Source organism: Myxocyprinus asiaticus, chromosome 4 (assembly GCF_019703515.2).
Source record: "Myxocyprinus asiaticus isolate MX2 ecotype Aquarium Trade chromosome 4, UBuf_Myxa_2, whole genome shotgun sequence".
Taxonomy (NCBI): Eukaryota; Metazoa; Chordata; class Actinopteri; order Cypriniformes; family Catostomidae; genus Myxocyprinus; species Myxocyprinus asiaticus.
The window spans coordinates 57,592,351-57,619,880 of NC_059347.1; the positions used below are offsets into that span (position 1 = coordinate 57,592,351).

General features: G+C 38.7%; 1 protein-coding gene across 2 annotated transcripts; it reads right to left on the bottom strand.

The window, feature by feature from the left end:
• LOC127440010 (G-protein coupled receptor-associated protein LMBRD2B-like) lies at positions 1-27,530 on the bottom strand. Of its 2 annotated transcripts, XM_051696372.1 has the most exons (18): positions 27,399-27,530; positions 25,428-25,667; positions 24,520-24,623; positions 24,288-24,386; positions 23,375-23,542; positions 23,042-23,252; positions 20,845-20,919; positions 20,618-20,731; positions 18,388-18,571; positions 14,583-14,764; positions 12,702-12,835; positions 12,503-12,608; positions 6,870-6,967; positions 6,638-6,741; positions 6,496-6,542; positions 6,287-6,395; positions 2,926-3,025; positions 1-1,986 (listed from the first exon to the last, which is right to left on the bottom strand). In XM_051696372.1, exons 2-18 carry the CDS (start codon positions 25,599-25,601, stop codon positions 1,923-1,925), a joined length of 2,073 nt encoding a protein of 690 aa, XP_051552332.1. In that variant the 5' UTR covers positions 25,602-25,667; positions 27,399-27,530; the 3' UTR covers positions 1-1,922. The 2 variants fall into 2 exon arrangements, with proteins under 2 accessions (XP_051552332.1, XP_051552333.1); XM_051696373.1 differs by lacking the exon at positions 20,618-20,731.

The following is a 27,530-nucleotide window of genomic DNA, read 5'->3' on the forward strand; positions in this document are numbered from 1 at the left end:
TAAATCTCAGGTATTTTTATTTGAGGTATTACAGAAAACCCAATCAAACAATTACACAAACAAAGTTGGAGAGGAATTAACACATAGCTGCTATAAAGATTTGTGTGCCATCCCCAAATAATTCATCCTTCAACATCCTTCAGTAGCACTGAGAAGTTATTTAAGAAACAGACATGAAAAGACATTTGTAAATAAATAGAACATAAATGAAAAAGTAAAACAAACATAAATCACATTTATACTGTATGCATTGATCATCAAATAATGCTCTATAAGAGACTCCTCCATGTTTACAGTACAACATTTTTTTTTTATTTTTATGAATGGTTAAACCAGAATTAGACATTTTCTGAATATTTTCCTTGGTAATTTTAGAATCTGTGAATGGTGATAGACTAAACATTCTGCCTAACATCTCTTGAGTATATGATGATAAAATTTTCATTTCGGGTAAACTATTCTTTTAAACACTAAATAATAAAATAAAATATACAATTTACTGTTGTAAATAATGTACTGGTCAAACAAGTTATCATTCTGAGATGGAAAGGTCAGAGGTCAAAGCAGGTAACAGTTCAGAGTATGAAATGTAGTACAGGCACCACTGGAACCTTATGCATTCCCTTTCTTAATTCAGGCCCTTAAATTATATTCTCTAAATATAAACTTTTAAACTTTCAAAAGATAATTCCAAAAGTAATGGAACCCTTATATATTTCCCTTTTCAGCCACAACCTGTAATAATAATCACTCTTACAAAATACGAAATACTTGAAGATACTATTATGTCTGGGTATGTAGTGTTTGATATTTTGGCTTCATCCGGAAATAAAGGGGCCATGAGAGGTCTAAAGAATTAGTTGACCCAAAAAAACATTGTCATCATTTACTCTTATTTACCCTAATGCCACTCCAAACTTGAGTGACTTTCTTTCTTCTGTGGAACACAGAAGGCAAAATTTGAAAGAATGTTCACGCTGCACTTTTTAATACAATGAAAGCATTGTGACCACAGGCTGTCAAGTTTCAAAAAAGGTGCCGTAAAAGTAGTCAATATGACTTGTGCACTATATTACAAGTTATCTGAAGCATTCCAGAAATTTCCAGAAATTCAGGGGGACTTGGGGCAAAAATGCCACCAAAAATGCCCAAAAAAATTTTGAATTTTTTATTTGTAACATCTAATATTGTTCTTAATACTTTATTTTATTCCTAGTTATAAATATGGCATAAAATGTGAGTTGTTCTTAGAGTAAGAGGTTATAATTTATCGTTTAAATTGACAAATTCGTACATAAACGCACGAGACACAGTTAGTTTAAAATGGTTAGAAAATGATATGCCCCTTAATGTAAAAGTTAATTTCTGACACTGAGCAATAAGATAGCTTTATGTGATGAACAGAAAGAAATTTTAGTTCATTATTCGCTGAAAATCTTCCCCTCTGCCACAGCTCTCAAATCTCCGGTCATAACATGATCTGTCAGGAGACATTTGAGAACCAACAATATTGTGCATCTCTCATCAACATCAAAACTGGCACCAAATGTGAACTCGAATGAGATTTGAGAGCTATGGTGGAGAGAAAGTCCTAACTGGTGCTTTTTTTGTTTTTTTTACATTACTGGAGCTTGACAGTGTCCTTCCACATCAACTTTTTTTGTATGAAAAAGAGCAGCATGTACATTCCGCCTGACATTAATACAGTCATATGGGTTTGCAATGACATGAGTGTAAGTAAACGGATGACAGAATTTCAATTTTTTGGATGAACTAACACTTTAAGGATCAAGGCGGCACACTCACACAATGCAAACACATTACAGAAAGACACACAGAACCTTTAGCTGCAGTCCCTCACTGGACACTTCAGGAAGAGTTTAAAGTTCAAAAGTGCAAACAGTTCCTCGTTTTCCTTGTTCTCATACATCATCAAAGATGCGGGTTCGAGATGCAGAGGTAGAGAGGTAATGCCCTCCAGCGTACCTACAGAGAGGCATAAAAATCCATTAACATTCTGAGCAAACATCACAATATGAACCTTGAAAATTAAAAGCTGCAAGTTCTAAAGACTGAAATGAGCTGTGTGAGTTATATATGTCTTTCTTTGCCTTTGTGATATTTTGTATCTTGTATTTATTTATTTTTTCTCCCAATTAGGAATGCCCAATTCCCAGTGTGCTTTGAAGTCCACATGGTCGCGTAGTGAATCGCCTCAGTCAGGGTGGCGGAGGACAAATCCCAGTTGCCTCCGCGTCTGAGACCGTCAACCCGCGCATCTTATCACGTGGCTTGTTAAGCGCGTTGCCACGGAGACATAGCGCGTGTGGAGGCTTCACGCCACCCACCGCGGCAACCACGCCCAACTCACCATGTGCCCCAACGAGAGCGAACCACATTATAGCGACCACGAGGAGGTTACACCATGTGACTCTACCCTCCCTAGTAACCGGGCCAATTTGGTTGCTTAGGAGACCTGGCTGGAGTCACTGCCTTTGTGACAGTATGCTGTTACACCATGGCTACAATGAAGCTGCTTTTCCACCACTGGCCCGAACGGTTAACGCTGCTGAATCATGCTTTTCTGTACTGTTCTGGGCTGGGTTACGGTTTCTTTTTCCACTGTACTGCTGTGAAATCAGGATTAGAATGCACTCACTGAGCAAGTGATCAATCGTGAGTCGCAATGTCACAAAAGCCGTTCCACCAGCACGATTCTATGTTCTTAGTATGGTTAGCTAACCCAGGCCGGGTTTGTAATTTTACTGTACCAAACAATTTTCAAGTTGAAATGCTTTTGGAACCATGATCAGAACCGCTCGGCCCGATGGAGGAAAAGCAGCTTGAAAGCAACTGGCATCGAACTTGGAAGAATCAAAACTTCCAATAAAAATGTAATATTATTTTGTGAGCTTTGATACCGACCTCCTGTTGTCTGTCTCCAGAGGTTCATCCCCATTGAAGTCCAGTGGTTCAACATCCTGTAGTAACTCAGCATTGTCGCTATGATCTCTTCGAGACTGAGCTGCACACACAGTACTCTTTGTCACATCTTAATAATGACTTGATCATTGCTCAAAGCATTTTGCAGGAGTACTTCTCAGTAAAGGTAATGCTGGAGGTAAACAGTTACTTTTTTTTTTTTTTTTTTGTGCCAGTGGGTCTCATTCACTAATTCTGTACAAGTGTTCCTACTTGTGCGACTTAGACATGATTCAGACACTGTTGTTTAATCGAAGTATTTGGCATATATAGATGGCACAATGCGTTAAGAAAAACATTCTCCCATAAATGTACAAAATAAACCTGAAAATCAATTCCAGGAGGCAAATATCAGCCCATTTTAAAATTAGTTTTCCCACTGTTCTAATGTTATTAAATACGGATTTTTAGTTGTATTTTTTTTTAGTTGTAAATGATAAATGATCATACATAGAAATAATACAGTCAACAGGAATGTATATTTCATTAACCATACACTCCATCCCAAACTGACAGTGAAGTAAAAATGTAATTTTAGAGTGAAAATGCAACCTACGAGCTGCTGTGTTTGTGACTTCATTCAGTGAAGGATTCATCAGACTAATTCAAACCAATAACTTGTGAGTTGGCAAGTCGTTTGGACAAATTCATTGAAAGTACCAGCTCGTAAGAGTCATTTGTTCAAGAATCAAACTACACCAGTCATGATGTGTTTGTTGTTGAGCGCACCCAGAAAACTCAAAGCAATAGAAAGGCGTGCTGTTTTGATGTTATTTCATGGCCTCGTTCAATTCAGATAAATTTTGGGTAAAATTGTATTTCTTCAGTGACGTTGTTGATTCAGCGGTGGATCAAAGCATATTGGCGAACCAGAATAAACTCTATGCTGCTTTAACACTATAATGCCGTGCATTTCAAATACGATACACAATTGGGGCTTTTCCACTGCACGGTACAACTCGACTCGACTCTGCTCGCTTTTTGGGGGTTTTCCACTGTGGATAGTACCTGGTACTTTTTTTAGTACCACCTCGGTCGAGGTTCCAAGCGAGCCGAGCCGATACTAAAAGTGACGTCAAAACCCTGCAGATCACTGATTGGTCAGAGAGAATCGTCACTAGCAGTGTCACTGGATTTGCATCACGGGACATCAACCCGCTAGTTTTAAAGTTAGCAACAGCGATAGCAGTATCATTTGTTCACGCGACTTTCGAATTGTAAAAAGAAATGGCTGTGCGCAAAACCACGCTGTGGTCAATAAACGAGGTGCAGACGTTTCTCTCGTTAACGACGAACGAAACGACGCAAAACGAAAAAGTCTTTCAGGAAGTGTCTCAGCTGTTGGCCGCACACGGCTACCACCGGACCTACCAACAGTGTAGGGAAAAGTTAAAAATAACTTAAGTGACTACAGAACCATCAAGGTCCACAACAGCCGGAGTGGTTCAAACAGAAGAAAGTGGAAGTGGTTCGACCAAATGGACGCTATCTATGGCAATAGACCGGTAAGCAATGGGAGGGAGAGTGCCCTGGACTCGGCCACGGCGTTGTTGGAGTCCACGATGGAGGATGGTATGTTTTGTTACGTTAACTCTATATTCTGCTTGAAAGCTTCACTTTATTTAGTTGACCAGCTACTGGAAAGCTTGCTTCTAAAACAACCAGGCCAATTTAACTGTTACAACTGTGTAAAATCACCATGCAACAACTGCTTTATGCAGCACAATGAGCTAGTAGCTAACAGCTAGCGGTCGTGTTATTGTTTATGCTCAGTAATGTTTGTGTCGCATTTAAGATGATGTCACGGCAGTAGAGGCGGCGCAACTATGACGATCAACCTATAATCCCACCCACGTTGAGGCGGCACTAAACATTACATTTCCATTTACATTTATGCATTTGGCAGATGCTTTTATCCAAAGCGACTTACAGTAGACTTATTACAGGGACAGTCCCCCTGGAGCAACCTGGAGTTAAGTGCCTTGCTCAAGGACACAATGGTGATGGCTGTGGGGATTGAACCAGTAACCGTCTGATTACCAGTAAACGTTTGCTTTATAAGACTAGCCTAACGCTGTGTCAAAGCACAATGTTGAAATTTGATACATTAGGCTTTACGGGTTAAATATGCCATTAGCACTCTGTTATACATCTGACAGAAACTTTACAAAATGTTATATTTATAACATTATTGTTCTTTCATCTTGAAAGACTAAATAGTAAACTTTGATATAATTTCAAAGAAATGTGTTGTTAAATCTTTAAGAAAATTATTATTTGTTTTTTGAGGGCAAAAAGGTATCTCTGATTTCAAATATGACAAATTTGAAATATGACATGCTGTAAAAACACCAAATGGGAAACACTCATCTGGGAAACTAAATGGAGGAAAAACCTCTAATGTATCAAAATATGATACATAAAAAATAAAAAAAAAATACATGTAAAAACAATTCTCTCACTATTTTTTTTTTTTTTTTTATATTTTGTCTAATGGTATAAAAACAGTTTAATGTAAAATATTTTTGAATTTTCTGACAATTCTTTCATATTGTTTGCTTTACAGGGTTAATTACTACTGGGCTGATATAAAAGGGAGAACGTGGCATTTATTAATTTCATTAAGCACAGGTTACATCAATTAGTAGTAAAGAATCAAGCAACAATACTGACAGGAAAAGAGCTTTAAACTTAAATAAACAGCCTAAAACCAAACATTAATGCAAAGAAACTGTTTGTTCTTTAAATTACAAACCCGCTTAGTAAAAATAGTCATTTTTATCTCTCTCTCCTGCTGATCAGTCAACTCAGCGGCAGGCGTGCGTCATCACGGCCCAGCCACGCTCCCTCCTCGTCACACGTGCGTAATTAAAATAATTTCCACCGATGATGCAAGTTATAACATCCATGCAACATCGCAAATTAAAATGCTTATCTGCCCTCCTGTAGCTAAAAAAGAAAAGAAAGAATACATCATACCGATATAAAGTATTTGTCTTTTCTCAAATCATCCCATGGGCCAGACTGGAGTCCTTTGCGGGCCATATATTGACACCCCTGAGTTAAATGGTATTCACACTTGAATAGATGTTAAAATGTCTGATGGAGGATGGCACTTGTGAATAATTCAGCTGAATGGGGTCGACTTCAAGGTACATGAACTCTCGGAAACAACATGTCAATCTCCTGTGCATTCACCTAAATGCAGAACCCATCCCAGATCCCAAGTCACAGCATACTGTACATAATGTTTGTTATTCTGAATGGACAGTGAATGAGACCCATTATGAGTAATCATCCTCACCTTTGCCAGAGTCTGTGCTGGAACTGTCTGCCTCCTTCAGCTCTGAGTATGCACTTTTATTCCTCCCTCTGTATCTCTCCCTCTGGTCACTATAGCGCTCCCTCCATTCCTGACAGACAGAGAAGTCAGGAAGGAATTAATGATCATCAGCACACCGACCGCAGTCTATCCTCATCATGATATTTTAATCAGAAAGGAGACAAACTCACTCTTCGCCTGCTCTCTCCATCTTCTGTTCTCTGCCGTTTCCTCCTCTCTGAAGAAAAGGCAGGATAAAATACTTTAGAAAAGAAGATCATAACTCTAAGAATTAAACAGCTGAATGAAACAAAAGGAGGGATTATATCGCACCTCTACAGATGAGTTCTCTCCCCTCGTCCACAAGGTCAGAGGTCAGATCGTTCTCCCCCATAAACTGCTGAAAGCCCAGCAAATTCAGACAGCGTGTACCCAAACTAAAAAGTGCAAGGGAGAACAAAGAGTTCAACAGCATTTCCACATCAACACTTACTAACACACAGTATTATGAAGATTTGAAAGCCACATAAGGGAGAATCTACTGTATGTTTGAGTTACTTCTTACCTGAAGTAAGTTGCAATGCAGAGCAAAACAATGAGCATGGGGTAGTAGATATAAAATCCATTAGCGATGAAAGACAGCACCTGCATGGATCCCATTATCTACATTTGTAAGAGAGAGAGAGATTACACTGTAACTATTTATTTTTTATTTTTATTTTTTTGGTTCCTGGGTAGTGTGTTATTTCCTAATTGCTTATGCCTCAAAAGTGCAAAAATGCCTATTATTCCCCACGAACTTTGCTTTTGTAATCAGGACAGTGATATTTTTAAATTTACCTATTTCCAATGAGAAAACGGGCGAATGTGTCTTTTCGTTCACATAAAGTCTGAAAAAAAACAACATATGAATCCAAATTAACATGTATTTATACTAAAGTTATACAAAAATGACTACAACATTTTTTGAAGTGAGTAGTTTTTCCAGATTTATGATTATACTGTAAATCACTTTCACGAATGAGTCCCCAAATGTAGTCTCCCATCATGTTCTTGTTATACTGTCCTTGGTAGCGGTGTTCAAAGTCCAGTATATCCTGATGGAAGCGCTCGCCTTGCTCCGAGTACGCTCCCATGTTCTCCTTGAATTTATCAAGATGAGCATCAAGGATATGGACTTTGAGGGATTTCAGAGGTGGAGCTGAGGAGAGAAACCCATACTACCCCAACCATGAGACCTCAACGACTTGATTAGAGATCTTGGTCTCACCAAGTCCAATGCCGATCTTTTGACATCTAGGCTCAAACAGTGGAACTTGTTGGATGAAAGTGTTAAAGTCGCAGATCAGAGGAAGCGTCACCAACCTTTTTCCAGCTTCTTCACCCATCAAGATGGGCTCTGCTTCTGCCACATTGTGACCGGTCTGTTCGAGGCAATCAGAATCGCCTGTAACCAGAACGAGTGGCACCTCTTCATTGACAGCTCATCCAGGAGCCTCAAAGCCGTGCTGCTCCGTAATGGTAACAAGTATCCGTCTCTTCCCCTGGCTCACTCGGTGCACCTCAAAGAGGATTACAACAGCATCAAGACCTTGCTGGATGCCTTGAAGTATGATGAGTATGGCTGGGAGGTCATAGGAGACTTCAAAATATTGGCATTCCTGATGGGTCTCCAAGGCGGTTTTACCAAGTTTCATCTTTGCCTTTGGGACAGCAGGGACACCAAGGTGCACTACCTCAAGCGGGACTGGACACAGCAGACCGAGTTCTCTGTGGGGAGGAACAATGTCAAGTGGGAGCCACTGGTGGACCCCCGGAAGGTGCTGATGCCACCACTGCACATCAAATTGGGCCTTATGAAACAATTTGTCAGAGCTCTAGATAAGGAGTTGGCAGCCTTCAAGTACCTTCAAGACTTCTTCCCTAAGCTGTCTGAGGCAATGGTCAAAGCCGGTGTCTTCGTCGGACCACAGTTAAAGAAGATCCTGGAGTGCAATGAACTCCAAGAAGCTCACTAGTAAGGAGAAAGCGGCTTGGAACAGCTTTGTTGCAGTGGTTCGGGGCTTCCTGGGCAATCACAAGGCCAAAAACTATGTGGAACTGGTTGAGACTCTGGTGAAGAACTACCGCACAATGGGCTGTAGGATGTCCCTCAAAGTCCATATCCTTGATGCTCATCTTGATAAATTCAAGGAGAACATGGGAATGTACTCGGAGGAGCAAGGCGAGCACTTCCATCAGGATATACTGGACTTTGAACGCTGCTACCAAGGACAGTATAATGAGAACATGATGGGAGACTACATTTGGGGGCTGATTCGTGAAAGTGATTTACAGTATAATAGTAAATCTGGAAAAACTACTCACTTCTAAATCTTTTGTAGTCATTTTTGTATTACTTCAGTATAAATACATGTTAATTTGGATTCATATGTTGTTTTTTTCAAACTTTATGTGAACGAAAAGATACAAAATCGCCCGTTTTCTCATTGGAAATAAGTACATTTCAAAATATCACTGTCCTGGTCACAAAAGTAAAGTTTGTGGGGAATAATAGTCATTTTCTACACTTTTGAGGCATAAGCAATTAGGATATAATACTTACTACCCAGGAACAAAAATTGTGTTACATAGTGTTATAGAGTGATGTGGGCCATAGCAATCAGTAGGGCTGTGTGATTTATTTAATACTTTATTGATGATGGCAATATAAAATTAAGCAGATTGCAAATGTTGAGGTGATCTTACATTGCTGTCTATTTGGCCAGTTAAAGAAATATTCCGGGTTCAATACCTCCTTGCCCAATCTTTAACTGTTACAGTGGTGCCGAAACCCGGGAGGGAGGATGGATACGCTTTTGCGGAGTCCTTGCCACTGACATCCGCCAGGGGAGCAGCCACGGCTGTCTGCCTGGGGATGGAGGGGTCGCTGCCGGCCGCCGAGAGCTGGAGGAACAGCGGCCATCTGCCGAGAAGGGGAGGAGCGGTTATGTCCGCCAGGGGCCTGGAGCGAACTGGCATCCAACAGAGGGCGGAGGAGCAGTTGAGGACCGGGCGACAGCGTGTCCGGGAGACGGCGAGCAAGTTCTTCTCTCTCTCTCTGTGCGTCTCCGCTCGCCCTTTCGCAGGTCCACCGGCTGACAGAACGGCTGGAAGGGCAGCGTCTCCCCTCCAGACATGGTGGGGGGGGGTGTTAGTCAGACCAGTGTCGCCCTGGCCTGAATCGGGTGAGGGAGGAGTGTGACGAAGAGGAGGGCGTGGCCGGGCCGTGATGGAGCATGGCCAGCGCTGAATCAGCGGGTGAGCGAGATAAAGGGCAGCCGGAGACGCCGGTTCGGAAGAGAGAGAGACGCAGGGCCACGTTGCATATGTGTCTGTGTTTGTTTACGTTTGTTTAGAGTTTCTCATTAAAACTTTGTTTACTGTTTAGCCGGTTCCCGCCTCCTCCTTGCCCAACCTTTAACTGTTACAATTATACTTAAGTATTATTTTTTGAGATTTGTACTTTACTCGAGTGCAATTTAAATGACTTTTACTTAATTACATTTCCAAAGAAAATATAGTACTTTTTACTCCTTACAATTTTATTTAAACTTGAAAAGTGCTCATTAAATTTTTTCAGATAATTTTTGGATTGAAGCCACCTTGGAATCAGAGTAAATATTGATTATAAATTTTACTGAATTCATCCATCTGCTCAACAGCAAGGTTTATTAGAAAACTTTAGAAAGCAATTCACAAAACCAACAACAACTTTCTTCAAAGCTTCATTTTAATTATTTTTTATCTTTCTCTATGTCTCAAGGGGTTGAGTGCTCTGAAATCGTAATTCCTGAGTGCCTTCTCCCATGCAAAGACCATTGCGTGACTATGGCAACATTTTTGCAAAATAAAATGATGTGGTTCATTACAAATCTCAGGGCAGTTCTTAAGTGAAATGTCCACTGTGTGGTGCTAAAAGTGAGTGAAATGTTCTCCCGAACAGAACAGTCCTATCGAGATTTAAATCAACAAAACCTATCTCCCTACCTTAAACCTAAACCTAACCGATAGTGTCATAAAAAGCAAATGTGAGATGAAAAACAATTTCTGAAGCATCCACGCCATTTTGTAGTGCTTTTATGACACTGCTGACACACGTTGACTCGTATGCTCCTTAGGACTTTTACCCCGCTCCTTTTGTATTGTGTATGAAACACTCTATCAGTTGAGCTACCGTGCAATTTGATCACATTTAAACAAGCTTGTAAATGTAGTGGATTATGTAATGCAAATGTTAAAATGTGTCACCTTTTAAGTCATGTGCTACAGTAAAAGTGTTTATATGTCATAAGATAGCATTGTGTGAGGAACAGAGTGAAAAGTAAGTGTAAGTGAACTGATAATCTGCCATTTTACTCGTGATTTGAGTGAAAGGGGTTAAAAGTCATTGTTGTTTTAGCACATTTAGTGTTCTTTCCACCAGGAAATTATCGTGTTATGTACAACAGGCCACATAAAAATAATTTAGCAAAAATGTTGTTATTGTAACATGATTCTTTGACCAGAATGTCAGAGACTTAAAAAGGTGACTTAACAAACCAATCGAATTTAACAACATCCTCTCAAACAACCTCCTCTCTTGATTTCATGCTAGTTAGTAAAAAGTTACTTTTTTAATGCTTAAGTGCAATTTAATGGGAATACTTTTTACTTTCACTCAAGTATGTTTTTGACTAGATACTTGGACTTTTGAGTAAAATTTTCACTCAGTATCCATACTTTCACTTCAGTATAATTTCTGAGTACTTTTTACACCCCTGATAGTGTTTAAGTAAAGATAAACAAATTCAATTATGGTTCCTCTGATTGACACCCTTTAAAACAATTTCATATATATTTAAGAAAAGGCTGTATATACACTATATTGCCAAAAGTATTCGCTCATCTGCCTTTAGACGCATATGAACTTAAGTGACATCCCATTCTTAATCTATAGGGTTTAATATGACGTCGGCCCATCCTTTGCAGCTATAACAGCTTCAACTCTTCTGGGAAGGCTTTCCACAAGGTTTAGGAGTGTGTTTATGGGAATTTTTGACCATTCTTCCAGAAGCGCATTTGTGAGGTCAGACACTGATGTTGGACGAGAAGGCCTGGCTCGCAGTCTTCGCTCTAATTCATCCCAAAGGTGCTCTATCGGGTTGAGGTCAGGACTCTGTGCAGGCCAGTCAAGTTCTTCCACACCAAACTCGCTCATCCATGTCTTTATGGACCTTGCTTTGTGCACTGGTGCGCAGTCATGTTGGAACAGGAAGGGGCCATCCCCAAACTGTTCCCACAAAGTTGGGAGCATGGAATTGTCCAAAATCTCTTGGTATGCTGAAGCATTCAGAGTTCCTTTCACTGGAACTAAGGGGCCAAGCCCAGCTCCTGAAAAACAACCCCACACCATAATCCCCCCTCCACCAAACTTCACAGTTGGCACAATGCAGTCAGACAAGTACCGTTCTCCTGGCAACCGCCAAACCCAGACTCGTCCATCAGACTGCCAGATGGACAAGCGTGATTTGTCACTCCAGAGAACGCGTCTCCACTGCTCTAGAGTCCAGTGGCGGCGTGCTTTACACCACTGCATCCGACGCTTTGCATTGCACTTGGTGATGTAAGGCTTGGATGCAGCTGCTCGGCCATGGAAACCCATTCCATGAAGCTCTCTACGCACTGTTCTTGAGCTAATCTGAAGGCCACATGAACTTTGGAGGTCTGTAGCGATTGACTCTGCAGAAAGTTGGCAACCTCTGCGCACTATGCGCCTCAGCATCCGCTGACCCCGCTCTGTCATTTTACGTGGCCTACCACTTCGTGGCTGAGTTGCTGTCATTCCCAATTGCTTCCACTTTGTTATAATACCACTGACAGTTGCCTGTGGAATCTTTAGTAGCGAGGAATTTTCACGACTGGACTTGTTGCACAGGTGGCATCCTATCACAGTACCATGCTGGAATTCACTGAGCTCCTGAGAGCGGCCCATTCTTTCACAAATGTTTGTAGAAGCAGTCTGCATGCCTAGGTGCTTCATTTTATACACCTGTGGCCATGGAAGTGATTGGAACACCTGAATTCAATTATTTGGATGGGTGACCGAATACTTTTGGCAATATAGTGTATGTGAGGGTACCCATGTACTCCATTTTTATCGGTAGGTGTGTGACTCACTGAAGTGTACGCTGTCTGCTGTCTCTGCTGGTGTGAGATGGTGGAATCCATGTGAATCACTCCCAGAAAATTCAGACACAGCGGAGGCGTCAAACGACAAAATAACCTACAGAAGAAACAGAATTAAAACAAAACATAACAGTGATACAGCAAAACAACCTGGAGATTTTTGTTTCTACAGACATATGATGTTTCGTACATGCCGCTGAACTGCAGACTGTAGGCGTCCGTCTGATGGTGAGGAGCCAGATAGTAATAGTTAAAGACTCGGATACGGAACACAGTGGAGTACACGCAGTAGCACAGGAAGAATATGGTGACAAAACACGCCATCTAGTGGACAAAGGAAAATAAAAAATTATAGAAATACAGATTTTTTTTACAAAACTAATTAGCAGAAAGGAGAAAGGTGCTTGAACATGGACTGTAAAACAATTTAACCGCTGTCAGTGTGAACACACCGTAAAGACCCCATGAAAATTTAGACCACATGTGTTGGCTCTGAAGTCATCATATGCTAGTGTACTCATAATCATTGACAAAATTCGCTTTCAGAACACATAGTACATATTTACAATCCTTCTTTCCCAGGAAAACAGGCCAAAAACATTGATGACTCATGCTGTGCTACAAAGTTTTTTGTCCAATCAAATGCTCCCTAGAATGAGAACGTCCCTCCACCTGCAACTATGAACGTCCCAATACCATTTTTTGGAGGAGTACCGATACTTCCTTTTTGGTACTAACTGATGCCATTTTTCTTTTTTATGTTGCTGATTTCAAATACAATATTGTGAGACTGATGATCTGAGGACACTGGTTTATTTGGTTTCAGCATCTGTTACTCAAAATACCTCATCAAAAAAGTCATTTTTAGCTATTGCAAAATTATCAAACATCACAAACAAATTTGAGAGAAAAAGAGTGTATATATAAATAATCACTAAATAAAACAACCAAGAGAACTGACCTACTGAGATTATTGGTTTTATCAACTGTGTGTGTAATATATATATATAGAGAGAGAGAGAGAGAGAGAGAGAGTAAAGCAATTTTAGCTCTTGTATTGTCATAAATGGTCAAAAATCACAAATGTTACAGAAATAAAAAAGAATAATCAATATGTAAAAGTTGTCTATCAATAAGGATGTAAAAGGCAGGGTTTTTCATGAATAAAAAGCATCTCTGCAAATTAACAAGTAGGGTCATTTTTTCCCAAATTCCATTTTATTTTACCTTTTAGAAATTCCATGTTTTCTGTCTTATTTTTTCTGAATTGCATATTCAACAGTTTATTTCAATTTTGTTAATAAATTATTTTTTTCAGTCCATGCTCAGTCCATGTTAAAAAAATTGAAATAAATTATTATTTCAATTTTATCAATAAAATGGTGTCTAAATAAATAAAACAACTTTCATTTTCAACAAAAAAATAAATACAAATGATCTAATGAAGACTTTAATTTGTGTGCTGTATGTTTACGCAATGACAGTCGTATGTCAGATGGTATCAGGTTTTGGTGTCGGAGCATTTTTACAAGTAAATGAGCACATTATTGGACCCAATGCCGATTCCAGAACCGGTATCGGGACATTCCTATCTGCAACAGACCAGCAGGTACCACATGGTTCATGGCTGTGACGAAACTAAAGCCTATTGGCAATTTTTATTTATTTATTTTTTATTTTTTTCATTTGTCCAACCCAAACATCAGGAAAATATGTCAAAACAGGACAGTGCTCAGACATATGGTGCAGTCGCAACTTTGACTCAAAGCTCGTGGTCCTTTCCCAATCCCGTACCCCTCTTCACTCCTTTCATTTCCTATCTCGCTCTTTACTTACCGCTCCAATAATGGAACAAAATGGCAAAATCCAACTTAAAGAAAACTGCGCTCATCAAGAAATGTACTCGGGTCTTTAAGGCTACCCAGCTTCTGAGTCTGTGAACCGTTCCAAAAGCAAGGCTGTACTGCCTCAAACACAACCAGTAAGAATGACAGTCCATGTTCAGAGCGCTCCTGTCCGCTGGATGACCGATAAGTGTATGTTTAATTGTGCTTATGCAATAGTCTCCCACCTCTATATAAACGTAGTTGTAGTCTCTCTCTGCGAGCTGGATGAAGACGGCAAAGAGTGACAGAACGGGCTGTGTGCTGAAGAAAGTGCACTCAGACCAGACCACTGCAGCAGAGAACACACACAGAACCACAGCCAGTACACGATAACACCAGCGGCGGAACACACACTCCCAATACCACTCTACAGGACACAGAGAGATACAGTCATGAGTGAAACACCTATACAAAAGAATACTGCTGAGTTTGTTCTGCAGAAAAAATGAAAAATCTAGCTGAATATTTCTCTTTTTTCTACACACACTCATTCAATGTGTGACTTTGTTCTTTAACGTCATGGGTAGGTTATCATACGTGTGCTGAAATAAACCAAACATCTATAGAAACTATACACAATAGAGTGTTTTGTCAAAGTTGCCTGACATTTGATAAGAAAACAAAGGATGTGGCAATATCTTGCTAAATATATAGGTTAAGAAAGATTTGCATTTTGTCAGGAACGGTCTGGTTTTATAATAATAGCAATCTTATGAAAGAAAGCTGCTGATGAACAAAACACTGTAGAAGGTTGTGTCAAAGTGAGCAAACACTTTTAAGGTGATCAAACACACACCTGGTGCAATACCTGAACACTGCAAAAATTATGTTCTTACTACTGTAAAACATGACAAAAATAGTACAGAAACATCCTTAAAACAAGATACATTTACCCGAGAAGCAAAATGACATGATGAGATGTATTTTTTTTAGAGAAATGTAACAAACTCCAGAAAGTTTTATGTTAGAAAACAAGGAAAAACTATCTGCCAATGGCATAAGAAAAATACATTTAAATAATTTTAAATGTATTTTGAACCAAAATTTCAGGTTCAATACAAGTTAAGCTCAATTGACAGCATTTGTGAAATTAATTTTGACTCGTCTCTCCTTTTCTTTACAAAACAAATCCCAATAATGGAGGTTACAGTGAGGCACTTACAATGGAAGTCAATGGGGCCAATTTTTGGAGGTTTTAAAGGCAGAAATTTGAAGCTTATTATTTTATAAAAATTAAAAGCACATGAATTCTTCTGTTAAACTCATGTATTATTTGAGCTGTAAATTTGTTTAAATTGTCATTTTTGCAGTCATTTTAGGATTTGTTGACATTACATCGTCATGGCTATAACTTTACACAGAAAAGATTAGTAAGTGATTTTATCGCACTAAAATCATGTTCACACATATACTGTTTACGTCTTGTGGCTATACTTTTGAAATAGTGAGTATTTTAACATTTATGGTTTGGCCCCATTCACTTCCATTGTAAGTAGGGATGCTCCGACCCGGATTTTTACAGTTGATACCAATCACCGATCTTCTTGTCACCTGATCGGCCGATCCCGATCATTTCACCTTTTATCAGTATCTCATTCATAACTGGCTATATATAAGCTTTCTGCAAACTGTCACTTTTAACTGCATTTTCCTCTTTTCAGGAATATCTGCATTGTTTTTGCTAACAAAAAAAAGTTTAAAAAGTTTAAAAGGCTCATTAAAAAAAGCTTTTTTTTTTAAATAAGATTTTAAAACGGGGGCCTTGGTAGCTCAGAGAGTATTGACGCTGACTACCACCCGTGCTGAGTGACTCCAGCCAGGACTCCTAAGCAACCAAATCGGCCCGGTTGCTAGGGAGGGCAGTGTCACATGGGGTAGCCTCCTCGTGGTCGCTATAATGTGGTTCTCGCTCTAAGTGGGGCGCGTGGTAAGTTGTGCGTGGATACCGCGGAGAATAGAGTGAAGCCTCCACACGCACTAGGTCTCCGCGGTAACGCGCTCAACAAGCCACGAGATAAGATGTGCGGATTAACGTCTCAGACGTGGAGGCAACTGAGATTCGTCCTCCACCACCCGGATTGAGGTGAGTCACTACGCCACCACGAGGACTTAGAGCGCATTGGGAATTGGGCATTCCAAATTGGGGAGAAAAAAAAAAAAAAAAAGACTTTAAAACAAGTATCGGCAAACAAAATATTCTCTATATTAAGATAGATTGCCCTGTAAAAAAAATGAAGACAATCTGAAAACCCAAACATGAAATTAAACAATGTGACATTATTGGTTATTGATTCATTGTCATTATTTAACATTATTATTCCCTATTTTATTTCTAGGGAATTTATTTATATTTAAATACACTATATTATGGTATCTTATTATTGTCTAAAGAATTATTATATTTATAGATTTCTTCCCTGCCTTTTCATTTAGTTGGATGATTGTATTAATAGTTCATTTTTCACTTGTTGCTGCTTGAACTTTAATGGGGGAACGCGCGCTCTCTCTCATGAGGGCAAGAAATGAAAGGAAAGTGGAGAAAGAGCGCATGTTTCTGGACTCTACAGGTGCTACTATTGTCAATGCCGTTTAATCGGGAAATATTTAATAGTGATGTCTAAATTACACCATATCTTGTAACTAGCTTTACTGAGATGCCTATGCCCCGTCGGAGACTGAGAAGCTGCCACCATGAACGATAATAAGGACTGTTTCACAGCTCGCGCTGTTTTCCCTTTGCCTTGTTGTGTGTGAAACGCCACATTAACAGTACAGTACTCAAATTTTTCATATTCGCCAAACCTCTCCCACTGCATCGTGCTTTTTTTTAAAAAAAATTTTTATTTGGAATGCCCAATTTCCACTACTTAGCAGGTCCTCGTGGTGGCATAGTGACTCACCTCAATCCAGGTGGCAGAGGACAAGTCTCAGTTGCCTCCACTTCAAAGACGGTCAATCCGAGCATCTTATCACGTGGCTCGCTGTGCAAGACACCACGGAGACGCCGCACATGGAGGCTCATGCTACTCTCCGCGTTCCACGCACAACTTACCATGCGCCCCATTGAGAGCGAGAGCCACTAATCGCAACCACGTGTAGGTTACCCCATGTGACTCTACCCTCCCTTGCAACTGGGCCAATTTGGTTGCTTAGGAGACCTGGCTGGAGTCACTCAGCACACACTGAATTCGAACTCGTGACTCCAGGGGTGGTAGACAGCATCAATACTCACTGAGCTACCCAGGCCGCTGCATCGTTCTTAACTGTTGAATCAAGTTTGTTGTCTTACAACACTATGTTAGTATTCCCCTCACTTTGTGATGCCATGACAGTGCTGCTCAAGTCTTAAAGGAGCTGCGCGTCTTTTGCGACATGAGTGATCGGTTTATGCCATCGGCCAAATTACCGATCACCGATTGAGTCATATAATGTAAATATCATCCGATACTGATCGGTGGCCAATCAATCGGAGCATCCCTAATTGTAAGTGCCTCACTGTAACCCAGATCTTTTCTTTTTTTAAAGAAAAGGAGGGACGAGTCGTAATAAATTTTACTATGCCACAAATGCTGCCCAATAAGCTTCCTTTAAGCATAAACCTAACTAAATCTTGTTATATTCCTCTGAAAACAACACTTAATTTAATATATCTTGTTTTATGGATGTTTAGATTTTTACTGGAAAACAAGAGAAAAATCTGTTGTAAAAAAATTCTTTGTAGTGAAAAAAATAAAACTTGCGTCACTGCTAAACAAATATTAGCCCTCCAGTGTGAATAGGTCCATAGAATGCATTATTTCAATTTAAAGTCTTTCTCTGTAAAATTTGCAGTAAAAAAAATGTGCTCACTGTGAATGGGCCTTTACTCTGTAGAGGGATTACAGGTTCTATGTACTCTCAATAGGTGTGAATAAAGGGGTTATTGTAGTAAGAACAGAAAGGTATTGTTGTTGACAATAGTTTTGTGGAGGTATTCACAGGTATACTCACCCACAGTGGGAGTGTACAGGTACTTGCTGTTCCATCCAGGTGGCTCGGCAGAGGGGAAGCTGCGAATGAACTGGTGAGTGGAGCTTGTCTCATTTTTGGCCACATCCTCTAAGTGAAAAGCCTCGTCCAATAGAATCTGCCATTGCACCTGTGTGCGGTTATGCCTCTGGACAGCATAGATCACCTGAGGAGAGATATCAAATGGATAATACAAAAACATGTATTGACCTAAATAAGAAAGTCTATCTCCAGTATATTTAATATTAGGATTTTTAATCTATTTTTTTTTAAATAATTAAATAACCTTCTGATAAACTAATCAAATTAATCCCAATTAAGTGCATATCTCATCATTTGCAGAGAAAAGCCTAAGATGATAATTCAAAGACATTTCATTATGTGGCAAATTAAAGCACTGAAGAGATGGGTTATTTAGGTGATGCTTCATGCTTCGATGGTAGGAGGATCCCTTATTACAAAATTTCCATGTGGGCGAGGGGGTATGGTTAATTGCAGAGGTAGACCGATATATCGGTTTTACAGATTAATCGGTGCCGATAGTTGCTTTTTGGAAGTATCGGTTACTGGCAAAAATCTATGCCGATAGCTTTTTAAAATAATTGTGATTATTCCTCCATATTCCTCGGTGGCCGGTGCCAGAGGATTCTACAGTTAGAACGGCTCGGTTCTACAGTATAACAGCAGCGTCTAAAAGTAAAATTAAAACAATCAAGTCTTTCATTATTGACAATATTCATCCATATTTTTATCCTCACTTCAAAGCATATTTTATTATAATTGGACAATCATGTGTTCTAAATTTAAGCAAGAGCATGCAAAGAAAAATAAGACTATATACTGTATAAATGTGCCTCGTTAGCACATACATGTACATCCTATCTCCAACTTCATATCTTGTGAATAATAATAAAAAACCTTATTCCTCATTAAACCTCATCTGGTAAAAACAGTATATATGCAAAACCCTTTATATGGTGAACATGTAGGCTATAAAAAGCTTAATTTGTTAAATACTTAAATATAGAGCATTGTGGGGGCCTGGGTAGCTCAGCGAATATTGACGCTGACTACCACCCCTGGAGTCTTAAGTTCGAACCCAGGGTGTGCTGAGTGACTCCAGCCAGGTCTCCTAAGCAACCAAATTAGCCCGGTTGCTAGGGAGGGTAGAGTCACATGGAGTAAACTCCTCGTGGTCGCGATTAGTGGTTCTCGCTCACAATGGGGTGTGTGGTAAGTTGTGCGTGGATCGTGGAGAATAGCATGAGCCTCCACATGCTGTGAGTCTCCGCGGTGTCATGCACAGAGAGCCACGTGATAAATGTGTGGATTGACAATCCTCCGCCACCCGGATTGAGGTAAACGTGCCACCATGAGGACCTACTAAGTAGTGGGAATTAGGCATTCCAAATTGGGGAGAAAAAGGGGATAAAAAAATAATAATAATAATATATATATATATATATATATATATATATATATATATATATATATATATACTGTATATACAGGTATATAAATATATATAGAGAGCATTGTAATGGAGCCAAGTCTCTGTAATTTCAAAATAAGAATGTGTGTTTTGGGCTTGTTTACAGTTAAAAGCACCAAATTCTGCACCAAAGCTTATTTTTAATTATAATTATAATTATAATTGTATTTATTAATCACACATTATACATTTGCACATATTCAGTGAAATTCTTTTTTTTTTTCACATATCCCAGCTAAGCTGGGGTCAGAGTGCAGGGTCAGCCATGATACGGCGCCCCTAGAGCAGATTGGGTCAAGGGCCTTGCTCAAGGGCCCAACAGTGGCATCTTGGCGGTGCTGGGGCTTAAACCCCTGACCTTCTGATCAGTAACCCAGAGCCTTAACCGCTGAGCCACCACTGCCTTTTTGTCTGGTTTTTATTGGGATTTTGGTTGAACAATAAACTGCATCTGGGATTTTATTCATTTTAGATTCTTGCAGCCTCTATGTCTGTGCCTGTCATAGTAAGAAAAGACTTTAAAAAAAAAAAAAAAAGTCACTTTCTATAAATCGATTTTTTAAAAAATTGCACGATTAATCCGTTATCTGCCTTTTCCACTACATTAGTTATCGGTATCAGCTAAATCTACTATCATTCAACCTCTAGTTAATTGTGTATATTTGTTCATGAAATTAAAATGTTGAATTGACAGCCCTAATTAATGTGATAGAAGTTTACCCGTTTATGCAGTTTGACTAAACTCTTTTTACTAGGATAAGGGTTTCCCTTGTCATCAAAGTCCTCATAATCATCCATGTTCCTGCCCAACTTTTCCTGGTACTCAAAAGGACACTGAAAATGACACACAGGTATTAATGCTACAGAATATTTTCGATATTGTATCTACTTTATCATATATATTTTACAAATGCACAATAACGGTGAATACAACAAACCAAACTTACCTTTCTCAGAATCGTATCAATGCATTTTCTCAGAGGATGGTTGTATTTGATAGTCTCATTAATTGTTCTGACTTCCTGTAAAAGAGAAGTATCCTTTAATTTTTGTTACGATAAAGCATGCAGGCTAAATATAAAAACAAATTTAGAGTGGTGATTGATCAATATATCTTTTTCACTGATATTTTGCCATTTTGAGATTATTGGCATCAACCGTGCCTGCTTGGCCAGTTTATAGAGTAAGTTCCCTTTTGCGTCAGTTCCAAAATCTACCGACAATCTCTTTGCAACGTTTTTTGTTTTATCTATTTTTTAATGGAAATTTGAGTACATATTGTGCAAAATAATATCTAAGTAATTTTTAGAAGATCTAAAGTCCTATCATTAAAATATAAATAAAAAATATAAATTTAACTGGCCATCAGCCACCCTGCTCTCTAGATATTGGCCATGAAACCTGAATATGTCAGTTATGACATATGACAGAACGAATGGTGCTTGGAGTCACTGACGTCAAACCAGCGGCAACGCATCTTGACTCGCCATGTTTAAAAATGTGCATATGCATATGAGATTTGATGGCAGAGGGAATATTCTCAGCGGATAACGACATAAATTTAGGTCTGGCTCTCACACAAAGCTATCCTATTATGGCTTAAGAAAATCCTATTATGGCTTTTTTTGTCCTTTTTGGAACTTCACAGTCCTAATGAAATTTTTTGAAATTTTTTTCTCCTTCTGTGTTCCTCATACGGGTTTGGAACAACATGAGGGCAAATAAATGATGACAGAATATTCATTTTCGGATAAAGTATTCCTTTTACAACATTTATATAACTTTTATATACTTCTATTTTTAAAGGGATAGTTCACCCAAAAATGAAAATTCTCTCACCATTTACTCACCCTCATGTCATCCCAGATGTATATGACTTTCTTTTTTCTCCAGTACACAAATGAAGATTTTAAGGGGCCGTTTACACGACAACATTTTCAACTAAAAACTGAAAACTTTTTATGCGTTTTGGCTGTTCGTTTACACAACAACGGCGTTTTGGGGCCTGAAAACGCAAACTTTTGAAAATGGGTTTCAAAGTGCAAGTTTTTGAAAACGATGCCATTATCGTCTCCATGTAAACATACAAAAACTTATTCCGTTTGTGAAAACGATGACGTCATGCGCACGCGTATTACGTGTTCAGTCTATAGGCATGCGTGAGTACTTCAAAACAACGCACAAGACATTCAAAACTACAATGGCGGACTACAGGACTGTGTTTGTGCTACACAAAATTTTGAGTTTATTGACGCTTCTCCAGCAAAGTGTAGATTTACTGCATCACTACTACGACAAGCGATCGCCATCTTCATTGTTTGTATTCACCGCTCTGTGGAAGAATGATTATGTGTGCAGGCGCGTGGTGTTTCTTTACAAAGTGACATCGCCAACTACTGGCCTGGCATGCATAATACAGCGTTTTTAGTCGTTTTCGCGGATCCGTGTGAACGGGGATCGTTTTGACAACATTGTCGTCTGTACGCAAAACTTTTCAAAAACGCAAAGGAAAAACTTTTCCGTTTTTAGTGCATCGTTGTCGTGTAAACGTACCCTAAGAAGAATATTTCAGCTCTGTTGGTCCTCACAATGCAAGTGAATGGTGACCAGAACTCAGAAGGTCCAAAAAGCACATAGGCTGCAAAAAAGTAATCCATACAAATTCAGTGGTTAAATCCATGTGTTCAGAATCGATATGATGGGTGTGTGTGAGACAAACAGATGAATATTTAAGTCTTTTTTTTTTTTTTACTATAAATCTCCACCACAACCAGTAGGTGGCTGAATGTGAAAGTGTAGACATACAATAAAAAAGGACTTAAAATATTGATCTGTTTCTCACCCACAACTATCATATCGCTTCAGAAGACATGGATTTAACCACTGGAGTCTTATGGATTGCTTTTCTGCTGCCTTTACGTGCTTTTTGGACCCTGTGAATTCTGGTCACCATTCACTTGCATTTAATGGACCTACAGAGCTGAGATATTCTTGTAGAAAATCTTTGTTTGTGTTCTGCAGAAGAAAAAGTCATACACATTTGGGATGGCATGAGGGTGAGTAAATGTGAGAATTTTCATTTTTGGGTTGACTATCCCTTTAAAGTAAGTGCTCTAAAAACCTCATAATCTGACCAGTTCTCACCTCAATGACATCCTCCAGGTTTTCCTCTGCATCGGCTTTCTCCGTCATCAGTTTTGCTGCTTTAAAATATGTCTTCGCCAGCAGTTGCCCGTGGCACGATGCCCTCCAATAAGAGCGTGGGATTTCCACCAGGCCGTATCCTAGCAAAAGCACCAGTAGGAACAGCCCCCAGGTATTGGCTGCGGTAATGCCAATCGTTCGCAAGTCATACCTAAAACACGTTTGGTTAAAATAGATAGGGGAGGGTAATGAGAAAAGCCATTGGTCTACAAATTAAATGTGCTTGGAGTGTTTTGATTGGTTGATAGGGAGAGAAGAGGCTGGGAAACAGACCAGGAGAGGTGCCACTGCGGACTGACGGCGACGTAGATGAGCAGAGAGCAGAAGATAAGCAGGTATGTGCCATAATAAATGGCGTTTTCAATCAGGGCTGTTTTTATCTTCCCCGAGATGGAGAAACCACCTGAACGTGCGTATGACTGCATGAAGGGAATCAAGAGCCTACCCACGGAAACAAAACAATAACAGATGTTAAAACATTTACAAACCATTTATATTATGATCATAGTAAAATATATCTATGGTTACATGTGTAATCTGGGGGACGCAAACTATAAATGTTACAATAGAAACCAGAGGAATGATTTAAAGTAATAGCTCACTCAAAAAAACAATTACATGTTGTTTCAAACCTGACTTTCAGTGGAACCCGAAAGATTCATTTTTGGCAACTCTCAATATAAAAAAAGAGAAAGGGGACTGAGGCTGTCATTCTCCAAAATGGCAAAGGAAATACTATAAAAGTGGCCCATATGACTTGTTTGCTTAAGTCTTCTAAAGCCACAAGATAGCTTTGCGTGAGGATTTAAGTATGTTGTGTCAGATTATCAGTGAATAACAGCTTAAATTTCGGAATATAGAAATATAGCCTATGAGTCGTATGAGGACTTTTATGATAATTTTATGGTGTTTCTTTTTTTGTTATTTTAGAGTTTGACAGCCCCAGTACCCATTCACTTTGATTATAAGGAAAGGCATTCCTCAGAAATTCAAATTTTGTGTCTCACGCAAGAAATAAATTAATTGAGAATGACATGAGGTTGAGTAAAATTGATGACAGAATGTTCATTTTTGGGTGAATTATCCTATTATCCCCTAATGCTAGTATCACTTCCTGATTCAGTAGTGACTTTATACTGTGAAAAAAAAAAAAAGCAGCAGCACAGTGACTGAATTTCTGTTACACCATGTTAGAAACTGTGATGTCCAGTACACCACCCTCCAGAACACTGGGAGAATTCCATCTGGGATGTAACTCCAAGGCTTGTGACAAGTCTTCGGTACCCTATAATCAGAAGTGGTGAGGTAAAGTTGAAAAGTTAATGTATAACTGGATAAGACTGTGTAAATGAAACATCGAAGACCTAGAACTGTTTATACAACAGTACTTTACTTAGCAAAATATAAAATCTCTTTACCTTTGTGTTGGAGATACCAAGGTGTTGGATGTATTATCAAGGTTGAAAGTGTTGCTTGCCACCAGGTGGACTTGATTATCAATCTTACACTGGTTATAAATGGTCTGCAGAGGCAAAAAAAAAAAAGAGAAAGAAACACATCTCAGGAGTTGAGAATAAGAGAACAGTGGCTTGATCGAGAGGCCATGACACCGGTTTACAACAGGTAGTAATAATTAGTATTTGTACAGAGAATTGCATGCTTGGCATCTGTTCATGGCAGTCACACACATGAAACTAAAGTCACTCTGTATGAGCAAGCATGCCTTAAATGCCTTAAAGAGTCAGTTCACCCAGAAATGAAAATTCTGTCATCGTTTACTCGCCTTCCAAACCCGTACTTTCTTTCTGCCATGTCTTCCAGCCTCAGTCACCATTCACTTTCATAATATGCCAGATGCAATGAAAGTGAATAGTGACTGAGGCTAACATTTGGCTTCTCCTTTTGTGTTTCACAGAAGAAAGTAAGTCATGTGGATTTGGAAGAACATGAGGATGAGTAAATTATGAAAGAAATAAAATTTTGGGGTGAATAATTTCAATGGCTTTTCCAGGCCTGATTCCCTGGTATTTCTAGGTTTTCCAAGATGGGAACCTGCATTAAACACACACTTATTTATAGTGACAGCACACTTATTACATATTAACTATGGATTAACTTGAGGTTAAAGTGTCTTGCTCAGGGGCACAATGGTTTTTGGTGAGTTTATGGGATTCGAACCTGCAACCTTTCTAATACCAGCCCAGATCTTTAACCACTAAGCTACAGCACCCATAAAAGTTAAACTGACAAAGTAGATTAAGGCACAAGTTCATGGATCTACCCTCGTAACCTTGCACCCACACCACCTGTAACTGCAGTGTCTCACCGTACTGACGTCCAGCGGAAGGATGAAGACAATGAGGAAGCACAGGAACCAGGCAAGGAGGGTGGCGAACAGAACCATCCGCTGCTGTTTGCGGAAATCTCCATAGCGATGCAGGAGGAAGAGTGCGAGGAAGAATACCACCACCACCTCCAGCGCGAGCGCCACGCCGCTCATCCTGACCGCTCTCTCTTTTGTTCTAGATCAGTCAGACTGGCACAAAACACGCCATCAAGGCAAGAGCTGTGTGCATAAAAAATGACGTCAGGATTTATAAATGTACAGTACTGCACAAACGTTTTAGGCACTTAAGATGTTTCACAAAAGCTTTTGTCTTAAGATTGTTATTTATATCTTCAGCTTTAGTGTGTCAATAGGAAATATACATTTTAGACTCCCAAACATTACTTTTGCAAATAGAAAAGATTAGAATAGAAGAACAGGGAGCCCAGATGGCATGGTCCCCAAAAAGCCCCCCACTGAACATTGTGTCAGTCTGGGATTACATAAAAAGACAGAAGCAATTGAGACAGCCTAAATAGATAGAAGAACAGTGGAGAATTCTCCAAGAAGCTTGAAACATCCTATCTGCCAACAACCAAGAAAAACTGTGTCCAGGTGTACCTAGGAGAATTGGGACTGTTTTTGGTTGGTCTCACCAACTATTGATTTAGCTTTTTTCATGTTTACTGGACTTTGTATGATGTTAATTGATAAATTAAAACTATTTATGTCATTATTTTTGAAGACATCCTCACTATGCAACATTTTTCACAAGTGCCTAAAACTTTTGCACAGTACTGTATGTCAAATTTTAATATTACAAGCTCCTATGAGCCTTTATAGCAGGATTGGTAGTCTCTCATTGAATCAAAAAATAATAAAATAATAATAATGTATAAATATATAATATTTATAAATAAATATCACTGGGTCTGAATGTCTAGATCAACTTTCACCCTAAAATAATAAATAACATAACTAAATATTTTTTTCATAATGAAAGTTAAGCCTATTTTTAGGACCAATTTATTTTAGAATTGTGACATTACTTTTATAATAATTAAGTACCACCCCCCGTTCTCATTACCATGCATCCAGAAATATTACTTTTCAATAAGTTTTCTATAAAAAATATATAATATATAAATATTTTACTATATATATATATATATATATTTCATATAACAGCAATGAGAATAAGATAAAAAAAAATAATTGTAATTGTCATGGAAATAATATCACAAAGCAAAAGTGTATGCTTTAAAAAAATATTTTAAAAAATATGCTTTATTTTATTTTCTTTATTTTGTTTCTGGGATGAGATTTGACATGAAAATGCTCTTGCTAGGTTTCGTAAAATACAACAAATTAAAAATATATAAGAATTTAAACAATTAAAACATTCTACTTAATAATACAGTTAAAATAAGCATTATTTAACAAGTACAAAATGTATAATACATTTTCAAAGAAAGTTATTTTATTACCTGATCAATTAATCAAATTTGACCCGTAGTTATTAATTATAAAAATGACTGAGATACTAAAAATGTACTCACTAATAATTGTTTTGACTTTTGATTAATAAAATAACTCATAAAAATGATTAATAAAAAGGTACATGGTAATCATTTTAATGATTTCTAACTTGGAATAAAATTTGATTCATTCATCGGGTTAAACAACTTTATGAATGTTACATTAAATCAACCCCTAAAGAATTTAAAAAGTTCTATTACCTGAAGTTACTATTTAAATGTATATCGATTTGAAGATGTTGTTCGATATAATGTCGTTTCGGTGGCATAACGAGAAAATCCGGTTGCTAAGTTGATTTTATGACACGTAATCGTTGTGTAATTAATAGTACAGAGCGTTTCTGTCACAGCTACCGGAGGTCGACTTTTTCACCACAATTTATGTTCAGATCGTCAGTTAAATCTTATAGACAGAATGAAGGAGATAGCTTACGTGCTAATTCAGACTATCAGGGCGATATCTGGAGAAAATGTTCACTAGGTCCGATGTGAGAGAATGGTTACATCTCGTGGAAAAAATTGAAGTAGCCCGTGATATTTGTGTACAGAACCTCTAGAGGTGTCA